Source organism: Triticum aestivum, chromosome 6D, assembly GCF_018294505.1.
Source record: "Triticum aestivum cultivar Chinese Spring chromosome 6D, IWGSC CS RefSeq v2.1, whole genome shotgun sequence".
Lineage (NCBI taxonomy): Eukaryota > Viridiplantae > Streptophyta > Magnoliopsida > Poales > Poaceae > Triticum > Triticum aestivum.
In genome coordinates this window covers 349,854,770-349,866,176 of record NC_057811.1, presented here as the reverse complement: position 1 = coordinate 349,866,176, position 11,407 = coordinate 349,854,770, and the positions used below count along the sequence as shown (strand labels likewise).

At 47.9% G+C, this 11,407-nt stretch overlaps 1 protein-coding gene across 1 annotated transcript; it reads right to left on the bottom strand.

Annotated features, from left to right (window-relative positions):
* Positions 1-6,428: 6,428 nt before the first annotated feature.
* On the bottom strand, positions 6,429-10,560 carry LOC123145053 (mechanosensitive ion channel protein 6). Its single transcript, XM_044564362.1, has 5 exons — positions 8,405-10,560; positions 7,952-8,075; positions 7,557-7,850; positions 7,263-7,465; positions 6,429-7,053 (listed from the first exon to the last, which is right to left on the bottom strand). The coding sequence occupies exons 1-5, from the start codon at positions 10,321-10,323 to the stop codon at positions 6,771-6,773; spliced, it is 2,823 nt and encodes a 940-aa protein (XP_044420297.1). The 5' UTR covers positions 10,324-10,560; the 3' UTR covers positions 6,429-6,770.
* Between the last annotated feature and the right edge of the window lie 847 nt (positions 10,561-11,407).

Below are 11,407 nucleotides of genomic sequence, written 5' to 3'. Positions count from 1 at the left end.
AGGGTTTTTTTTTCTTTCATTTTCTCATTTCCTATGCCAATGTGGAAATATATCTGAAATACCTTTATGCAAAAATATATGAATTTGCATAGGAATTTTTTTGGAGGGTGGGGGGTGCACATAAATTTAAACCCTCAAATTCTAGGGAGTTTACTTCATAGAAATAGTGTAAGTTATTAAGTTATAGGAAAGTAGAAAGATATATTTTTTTGAATCGGGAATAACCCCTTTCCATTAACTGAATAACATAAATGCAAAGTCCAGATCCAGAGTTTAAGAGGACGGGAAAGGGGGGACCCACTACAGGAACTCGCCTACGAGACACTTGCTATGGGGCGAAAACCCGACGACATCGCAACCACAAAAGTATCACGTATCAGGACAGGCTCAACAGGCAAGCAATGCAACGTTCATGTAGGAGCAGGGAACAAACGTCAAAAGACATAATAAGACAACACTAGGCAACCAACCAAGGTCAGGAGTGGAAGGAGATGAAGCTCCTAGCTTCCTATAGAATCGTCCGTGGCCGTAGCTCACATCCGCATCTTGTTGCTAGCATTCTCCCTCAACATCATCATGCCACGCTCCAGAGCTTCACGATCTGCACCCTTCATTAGCCATGCCTAGTAGTTCAAGAAAACACAAGCAGAGAACACAATTTCAAAAGGGGTTTTAGGCAATGTGAACTCAATGGTGGCACGATTTCAGCAATTCCAGATAGCCTATCGCAGCCAGGCCAAAAGTGAATCTATGTTTTTCAAGTTGCTCATACATAGACTTGGTAGACTTGGTAGCGAATCTATGTTTAGAGCCAGGAGCGTAAGTTGAATACTCGCAACAACAACATTCATCTTACACCACATCTCATTGAGAGGCGGGTGTAGTCGTCTACGAAATAGATTAAGCACATCCACATCTCTCCACTTATCCACAGTCATGCCAGGGTAATTACAAACACTAAACAACTGAGGGAACTGGGTGTATAAAGGGGGCAATCTATTCACGGAAACCACACAGACATGGGCCACGGCCCCATATCTCAATTGACAGCTTTCCATATAGGGGAGCCGTTAAATTTCCTTTTAACCGTGGCAACGGTATCCCTCTTGAGATACTTTGCTTTGATCGCACCCCGCCAGAGCCCTTGTTGAGTGTCAAGTTTCCACCACCACTTGACCAACAAGCTAATATTTTTCTTACGAAGGTCTTTCATTCCAAGCCCACCTTTTGTTTTCGATCGACGCACATGATCCCAGCGAACCAGTTGGTATCTTTTTCGACCTCCCAAACTCGTCACAAAAATGACGTCTATGTTTGTCAAGTTTCTCATTGAAAGTCTTAGGAAGGAGGAACATGGCCATGTAATAGTAAACTATACTAGACAAGGAGGAATTCATGGGAGTGAGCCCCCCGAGGAGGCTACATTCCCGATGCAAGATTTGCAACGCTTCAGAAACTTTTAATCCACAAAAATCTAGTCCAAGCATCTCAAAGTAGAAAAGCCATTGGACCCCCCCCCCCCCCAAGTATTTCATGGGGAAATGGCCTACCTGACATTTAACCAAATTAGCCTAGAAGTCCAACACATTATCATCACCCCCACACAAAAGGTTTCACTTTTTAGGTAGTGGACCTTCAATCCTAACATAAGCTCGAACAGATATAACAACAGTTTTAGGTTAACAACCACCAAAGGGTCATGCTCAAAGCAAAGGACGGTGTCGTCTGCATATTGCAGAACAACCACACCACCGCTAATCAGATCAGGAGTTAATCCTGTAGCAACTTCTCTTTCTGGGGCTAAAAATCATTTTAGACAAACTTTCAACAGCAAGATTAAATAGAAAAGGGGACAGACGATCTCCTTGACGGATCCCCTTGTGGCTCTGAAAGTAAGGGCTCATCTCATACAATTGTAAAGAATTTTACGAATCCATTCGCACCAGGTATCATTAGAGCCCCTCAACTTGTAGCATCATGGCAAAAAAAAGTCCCAATTGATCTTATCGTAAGCCTTTTCAAAATCAAGCTTAATAACTATGCCCACTTTCTTCTTAACATGAGTGTGGTGAAGGATCTCGTGCAAGGTCAGGATCCCATCCATAATATTTTTATTTTTTATAAAAGCATTCTGGTGACAACTAATCATCTTATCAGAATAGATAGCTACCCGATTGTCAAGAGTTTTGGTAATCAGCTTATATGGGCAGCGAAGAAGGCAGATAGGACGGAATTGTTGGAATTTTCTTTGCTCCTGGCAGCTTCGTGATCAAGGTGATCAAACCAAAATTCAGACGCGCTACATCCAGAGTATCCGCGTGGAAAGCCTTGAAGAGGCACATGATATCGGTATTGACGAAATCCCTACAACTTTTGTAAAACTCCATGGGTATATTATCAGCCCAGGAGCTCTATTACTATCCATCCCAAACAGAGCCACTTTTACATCTTCCTCGGAATAGGGCCGAGTTAGAAACTCATTATCATCATCATTAAGTTTCTCATGTTGTCTCCTTGTTTCAGGGGAAGTGTGGAAAAGGTTTCCAGGGGCGGGCCCAAAGAGGTCCTTGTAATAGGAGGTAGCATAATTCAGAAGGTTTTCGGTGCCCTCAATCATCACCTCACCATCAGAAAAAGAATGGATCATGTTTTTACGCTTCCTACCATTAGCGATGCGATGATAATATCAGAGCGAAAAGCCACCCCCGAAGCAAGGAGTCCTTCCACCGCACTGGTTCAGTCCTAGCCAGGGTCTGGCCAAAGGAGAAGAGGCGGTGCTCGCGCCAAATGCTCCATCTTTTGTACCAGGAGACGACATCTCCTCTGGACTGTATCCGCACATTTGATCTCCCACAATGTTAAAAAGGAAGCTATCTTTTGCCACATAACCTGCATACCAAGCCAAGGCACAACATTAAAGTAAATATCATTGCGATACATCCAGAGAGCCCAAAATGCAGCTGCATGAAGCATAATATCTGCAGTTTTGTTGTCATTTCTAGCCCACCACTCAAGGAGCCCATGCGAGTTAAGCTCAACGTTGCATCCCATGGGGCTAAAGATCTCTCTCCAGAGTTCTCTCGCAACAACGCAATCAAAAAAAAGATGATTAACCGATTCTGCTTCATTACAGAATAGGCAGGTAGGATCAGCTACATGCTGCCTCTTCAGAAGATTGTCTCTGGTGAGTAGCTTGTTCCTCACAAGCAACCAGAGAAAGATCTGGATCCTCTGAGGAACATTAGCTTTCCAGATCAACATAATGTTGTCTGGAACCACTCCTCTAAAATTCACAAAATTATAATAAGATTTAACAGTGTATATACCCTTAGGCTCCAGATCCCAAATAATAGTGTCCTCACAATCATTTAAGCTCAGATTCTTGACTACACAAAAAAGCTCATTCCAAGCAATAAGCATGTCCGGCGAAAAACATCTCCTAAAGTTAATTTTCAGAGTCACGCCATCCCACACCTCACTGATGGAGACATTGGTAGTATTGGCAATATTATACAACTCCCAACAACTAGTTGCAAGTGTAGCATTGCCAGTCCACCTATCTTCCCAAAACCTAACACTCTTGCCATTACCCACCTTCCAGGAAAAGCCAATTTTTGCAGCTTTAATAGCCCAAAGAATGCCTTTCCAAAGGGGGAAGCTCCAATATCAGGGCAAGCAAAAATGTTAGGTTTGCAAGTTTTATATTTGGCGTCAATGATTTGTTTCCAAATTTTACCATCATCGTTGAAATATCTCTTAGCCCACGAAGCTAGCAGGCTGAGATTCATACCAGCAATGTCAGGGATACCCAAACCACCATACTGTTTTTTCAAGGCAATATTACCCCAAGCAGCTAGGTGGTATTTATGATGGCCTTCATAATCATCCCAAAAGCAGTGAGCAAGTTGAGAGTTGATCATGTTAGTAGCCCACTTAGGGAATTTAATAATTCCCATAAGATAGCAGGGGATTCTAGAAAGACAAGACTGGACAAGGGTAAGTCGTTTACCAGAGGAAAGTAATCTCCCTCTCCAGCCGACTCCTTTCTTAATAATTTTATCTACAGTGGGTTGTAAATCCTCTTTCCTAAGCTTATTATAGTGAAGAGGGGCTCCTAAATATTTGATAGGAAAATCTCCAAGCTTACACCCCAGGACCTGAGCAAATAAATTTGCTTCCCCACGGTCAATGTTAATAGGGACTAGATCACACTTGTGAAAATTGATCCTCATCCCTGATAACTGTTCAAAACATGACAGTAACCACTTAAGGTTTTTAGCAAAAGAAAGGTTTTTGCCCAAAAAGAGCAAAGTGTCGTCTGCATATTGCATGCTAATGATGCCCGCAGGATTTGTGACAGGGAAAAGGCCTTCAACTTTGTTATTGGTAGAGGCTTTAATTAAAATCCTAGTAAAGACATCAGCAACTAGATTGAAAAGGAGAGGGGAAAAGGGATCTCCTTGTCTGGCACGTTTACCAGGGACAAAGAACTCACTGTTGCTGTCATTCACCCTGACACCAACAGAGCCTTTGAAAATAAGGGATTCCACTTTATCCATCCACTTATGGCTAAAACCCCTCCTCTTCATCATATCCATAAGGAATTCTCTATTAATCATGTCATAAGCTTTCTCATAGTCTAGCTTAAAAACGAAGCCAGACTGCTTGCTAGAGTGCACAGAATGGATAATTTCATGTGCAGCAATAATACTTTCAGCAATGAAACGCCCTTTAATAAAGGCTGTCTGGTTAGGAGCTATTAGATCATTGCAAATGGGGCCAAATTTGGTTGTGGCACACTTTGCAAAGATTTTAAAACTAAAATTAATCATGGCAAGAGGCCTAAATTTCTCCATTCTAACTGCCTCAGCCTCTTTAGGAACCAGGGTTAGGAGGGAGAAATTAAGCCTATACAAGTCTAATTCCCCTTTCTCCCAATCCTGGAATAAAGCAAATAGGTTGCCTTTAATAAGGTCCCAGAATTGCTGATAAAATAAAAAAGGGAACCCATCTGGGCCAGGTGCTCCTTCAGCATACGAGCTGAAAACAGCGGCCTTAATTTCCTTCTCAGTAAAAGCAATGTCTAAAATATTGTTATGAGCTTCGGAGACTAATTCATCCTCACTCCAAAAGTCATCTTTCAGAGTGATATCTATTTTATCTACAAAGCCAAATAGCTTTTATAGTAATCAACAGCAGTATTCATAATACCTTCTGGGTCAGTGACAATACCTTCATCATTTTCCAGCATCAGGATCTGTTTCTTCCTCCTTTTTAGGCTTGCCACAGCTTTAAAGTAGCCAGTGTTGAGATCACCTTCCAGGATCTCCCTCTCCCTGGACCTCTGTCTAGCTTTTATCTCTTCTCTTTTCCAGATATCATTCAGCTCACTTGCAATGTTTTTAATCCTCAGCATAGAGCTAGGTGAGAGAGGTTGAGACTCAGCAATAATATCAAGGCAGTTATATTCAGCCACCAAGGCATGTTTCTGCCTTTTTTGCTCCGCCTCAAAATTAGCACACCAGCCTTTAATAGCTTTCCTGGTATTTCTAATATTAAACTGCCAAATATCAATAGCTTTGGTAAAGCAACATTTAGTGCTCCAGGCTTTATGAACTACTTCCCTAAAGCCATCTACTTCAAGAAACCATTCCTCAAATCTAAAAGCTTTCTCTTTAGGGGGGGAGAAAGCACAAGTGTTCAATACCAGAGGGGTATGATCACTTCCAACCCTAGGAAGAGCTCTGAGCTGAACATTAGGAAAAGATGTTGCCCAATTAGTGGACATGAAAACCCTATCTATAGTGGCCATAACCAAAGAGTCTTGGTTATTGCCCCAGATGTATTTCCTGCCATTAATCTTCAGCTCAGAGCTCCGGTCAACCAGCGTTCACTATGGAATGATAATAGGCTGTATTCTAATTCCCTTTAAGCAACCAGCGTTCACTAGATTGTTGGAGCCAAAACAACTCTTCGTTCATGAGGATTTTATTGAGTTCACTCTTCGTTCGTGCGGATTTCATTGAGTTCAGCTAGCAGAGAGGCCCTACGACAGCAAAGCTCAGCATCAATGAGCCCCTCCTCTTCTAGCCTCTCAATGCCTCTCAAGCTCCGGTCTGAAACCCACATCCCCTGCTCGAACACCACCAGACCAGTCGCTCTTACAACACGGGCATCGGCAGCCTCCATGGGACCGGATGGCAGCCACCATGGCTCGCACGATTACGACTCCAACTAAGAATCAGGCGGCGGTGCTTCGTGGGCACCACCAGACCGAGGCGCGCCTTTGCGTAAGATGCTTCAGAAGACGACCCACCGCAACGCCCACGAATTCGACTTCACACCACAGCAGCGTGATTGCGCCCTTCCTTCCCCCTCCGTCCCGCTCGCACCGTTCGCCATGAGCAGTCGGCGTCAGAATTGCCGGGTAAGAGGCGAAACGGCGTCGTGTTTCCACTCGACGCTGGCCTACCGTGCGTGGAGGAGACGGCTGAAGCTGCCGTCTCGTTCCATCACCAGAAGATATTCAGAGCTGGGCCAAGCAGCGTGCTTTCAACAAAAGTTGCAGCGGCAACGTCAGGCCGCTTTCAACATTTCCAATGGCCACTATCTGTATTGCCTATCATCAAGTGCACGAAAGCTTGTTATACTACACAACACACTCATCACAGCAGGCACACTAACTAACAGCTAATGGCTATCCGCTATAGTTGCTGCTGCCAGGCTCCTGCAGGTAGCTGCTGTATCTTCTAGCCCTCGCGTTCGCCGCTTCAGGCATAGTTCCATGTCGTCGGCATCCTTGTGGACTGAAGAGGGGGCACGTTCCGCACGTTCACGTCGAGCGGCAACATCCGGTACTCGATGTCGAGGTCCTTGAGCACTCTGATCATCTCCTGGAGCACCAGTTCCCTCCTCACGAACCTCATCCCCATGTCCTGGAAGTTGAGCGTGTGCCGGAGCCATATGGATACCTTCAGCTTGTTGGTGTCATCTACATCTCGGAGGACCACCATCGCACCCGGGTACCAATGTTCCTTCTTACCGTCAATGTAACTGGGCCACAAGTAAAAAAAATAAACTATTAGTTTGATGTGGTAATATCAGCAGCAAATGGCACTACAAACTTCATATGCGTATGTTCCCACACTGACCATACATGCCTGCCTACTGAATTCGACAAGTAACAGAGGAAAGTTCCCAACGTTATGTTTACACCTATATTGTCAATATGAAACTGAGATAGCAGAAGCACCGATACGCACCGTAGTATTCTTTCCTTCATGAGAGCCAGTTTTTCCACCGGCGTGGCAACATGAATAGAGAAGTCAATTCCTTCTCCCATATCAGGACTCCTGTAGAAATTAAAAATCGGCTTGGTGGCCAGCACACTGTTCGGATAATAGATCTTCAGGTTATCATAACGTAGGAAGACTGTTGTCATGATATTCATTTCCTCCACAACAACCTGAAATTCAAGTGCTTAAAACGTCAGTCCAAGAATGCAAGGTATTATCCTATTAAACAAACAAGGAGCACCGAGAAGCTATTTTCATTACCTGAACTTCTTCAATCTCACAGCGGTCACCGACATCGAAAGGATGCATCACGAATAAGAAAATAATTGCCTCAAAAATGGTCTTCATAGTATTCCCGAACACAAAAACTGCCACAAGAAGCTGTGAACTGATGAAGACAAAGAAATGTGTTGTGGCTATGCCCAGAATAAGAAGCCAGAGAGCAGACACTATGAGGCCAACAACAACATTGCACATCTGGTTGAGCTTGTTAACTGCAGTTTTTGTGTCATTAAGTGTTAGGGCAAGAGCTTTGCGCTCTCTAAATGCATTCACCTACAGAAGAAACCATATGACCATGTTAGAAAAGGTATCTTGACGGCAGAAATCAATGATAACTCTATGCAACTTAGATAGTAGGGTAATAAGATCATTACCACCCAGTTCTTCAGAGACCTCTTGCTGACCCTGCAGTGCTCCTGTGCTCCTTCAAAAAGATGCATAGCTTTGATGGCTTCCTCCTGCCTCATGAAGCGCATCAAGTCTGCCAAGTATATGTACCTGCATTATTCATACATTTATGGTCAAGAATCTGAATAAGTAAATTGCCACTATTCTTAGAACTACAGCATTTGAAATATTGAAGTGAGGGCATAGGGCAAGTATTCTTGTAAAGTTCTGCAATATGTCCGCTTTTGTGATTAACAGCGAACACAACAGTGGCACTCTAAGTCCAACAATTAGCATGCTGTTTACTAAAATAACAGAAATATTATATTACAGGTTTTTTTTTGAGAAAATTCCTACATGAAAGGTGTTGTCTATCTAAAATAATGCAACTTGCAAACTAAAAGATACGGATGCGTATCTAAGACAAAAGAAATGCTTACTTGGATCCAGGCTTTGCCACATTATGAAAGATCTTCTTGGCGGCCAGCTGCGCCTCATATTCACTGCGAATCTGTGTCGCTGACTCATCCCCCTCTCCCGTTGCCTGCTGAATCTGCTCATCCATTGTGGTGAGCGTCCCAAAACGAACAATCTTCATCAGCCTCTTCATGTTCCATGCCGAGACGTTTTTCTGATTGAGCCTGTGGAGCTTGTCAATGGTGATCCCTTCATCAATCTCACGCTGTTTCTTCTCCTTTGACAGCTGCCTGCTTGATTGGTCTCCCTTAGAGATTAAACCCGAGATCCGGATGCTTTTTTGGCCCGAAAGATTCTTGGCTGGCAAGGCGGCACGTAGCTCTTTCGGGATGGTTGCGCCTGCCCGTTGCAGCTCGCGCACCTCAGCAAGCACGTAGTCTTCGTCAACTAGCGGCGGCCCAGAGAGTGTCTCGATGACATACTGGTTGAACAATGCCTCTTGAATCCGATCAAAGTATGTGGAGACATGGAAGGACGAGGCCAGCACCTTGAGCAGCAGCGTCTTGACGAGGCGGATGAGCGTGGCGACGAGGAAGCAGAAGAGCACCTTGGTCACGTAGGGCAGCACCGCCGTGTTGGTCTGGACGTTCTCGTCAAACAAGAAGTGCCACGAGGCGAGAACCAGGCCGAGCCAGAGCGTGTTCTGCACGGCGCCGCGCACGCCGTACACAAAGTAGAGCACGCGCTTCCGCAGCACGAAGTTGCGTTCCACGAAGAACACCACGATCCGGATGACCCAGCCGGAGACGAGGCGGCCGCAGATGAGCACGAACACGAGGAGCTCCCACTTCCAGAGGTGCAGCTCCCAGACCTTCTTCCGGGACAAGGGCTTTATCGTGAGGCTGCACACCAATGCCCCGATGATGAGCACCAGGCCGACCCACTGCAGTATGGTGAGGGCGTCCAGCTTCCCGCGCTTGAAGTCGTCAGGGATGTCGTCGTCTATGAACGGGTCGTCCTCCTCCTCCTCCATGGGGCCCGACTTGCCGATGGCCCCCGACTTGCGCCCTGAAGGAGACTGGCCGGATTTTCCGGTCATACGTCCCGAAGGAAACTGGCCGGACTTGGGAGGTCGGGCAAAGGACTTGCGCTCCTCGTCGACGGCAGGGGGGGCCATGGGTGACTGCGGTGGCGGGTCCATGAGCCGGGAGCGCGTCTTGGCTCGCATTAGTGGGCCCTTCCCCGCTGGAGTGGAAGTGGAGGTGTTGCGTATTCCGTCGTCGCCGGCGCGCCTACGGCCGCCGGCGGTGTCGGAGTCGGATGAAGAGGACGAGGACGACTGGCGGTTCTTGAAGGAGACACGCGGCGTCTCCCGCTCTCGGGAGTTGGATAAGGACGGGTGTGACGACCTCCCGATGTCGTCCATCTCCAGGTCGAGGTCGAGCGACAGCTCGGCCCCGGCCGCCTTCTGCTTCCGGAGGAAGTTCCCGATGAGGCGCGTGGGCGGGTCCTCGGCGACCTCCACCGGGGCGCTCGCCTGCTGCTTCGGTGAGAACGAAGGGGACGATGCCTGCGGTGATGTCGGCGGCTGCGCCGGCCGGTTCTTGAAGCTGAAGTCCTCGACGCGGGGCGCGGGGCCTCCCCCTTTCCCGCCGCCCTCGTTCTTCCAGAAGTCGTAGCTCCCGTCGTCCCAGCCCTTGGACGGCGAGCTGGCGGCGGTGAGCAACGTCCTGCTCGCCGTCGGCTTGGCGTCGGAGTTGGAGCCGGCATTACCCGCCGCCCCGCCGACGGGAACGGAGAAGGGCGCGGGGCCGTTCCCGTTGCCGTCGATCTTGAGCACGACCTCCCGCCGGTCGCCGAGGCCGGGCTGCTCGTCCGACCCCGACAGCGACTTGGCCGAGCCGTAGGACCTCAGGCTGCTCTTCCGCTGCACCTGGTCCATCGCCGCCGACCAACACACACCACAGACGCCCCCAGACGCACACGAGCGGCTCGCTCCCTCCCACCTTTCACCGTTTCCGCGATAACCCGGCGAAAATCAATCGCTCAGGCCGAGCGTTGCAAGTCTAGGGCCCCGGACGGAGTGATATTAACGAGGGAGGGCGACGGAGAGGGTTCGGGAACAACGTGGAGCGGCGCAAAGCTGACAACACTTGGCGAAACTTTTCGCCGCTCTGCCTTGGGCCTCGTGCCGGTCCGCGATACTTGTAGGCAGCGGCCGGCGCCTGTCATGAGACAGCGCACACCGCATCACGCCGAGCACCGGTACGTGGCACGTTGTTGGTTGGGAAAGAGATTAAACAAACTGATTTACTACCGCTAATCGAAGATTTGGGTGCGCAGGGGAGGCCTCGACTGTCACGTCCGGGATTTGCGGCGCGGAAGTGGGAGCGCGTCAGCATTTTTTGGTAGTGAATTAACTTGTCGAGTGTCGACCAAGGTGAAAGAGACGAGAAGAAAAGATCGTGTACTCCTGTAGAGTATACCACAGTACGGTATTTTAGGTGTAAAGTAAGGCGTGACGAGACAATGTACGGCAGTACACCGTATCCAGGCAGGAGAAAATGTACGGTACACCGTACACGCCCAATGTGAACCGGAGCGGGTGTTGCCATCGCTGCGTTGGGTCTCACTCGTGCCAATCTCGGGTCGTGCCTGCCGGCCATGTTTAAGGATCGGTCGACCCCGTGGAAAAAGATTGGCACCATGTATACAAAGCATTGTACATGCATGCTTAGCATGTGACCTCTGCTTTCGGCTCCGTCACCGGTCGTATCTCCCCCCGGAGGGCCAAGCGCGGCGCGCCACCGGTAAATCCACTAGGTCGCGTTTCTCGGTCACCGTCTTAATCTCGTGATTTGGACGGATGATGATCATGGAGACGATGGAATAACACAGTGGACAGACGGTACAGGACAGGAGGTCGGCTTAACGTCCGTCGGCCTCGGAGGAGAGGAGAGGACCCATCCCGCTTCTCTGTCTGGTCGGAGGAGGTTCCGGTTTGCACTTTGGAGAGCGCAGCAGCG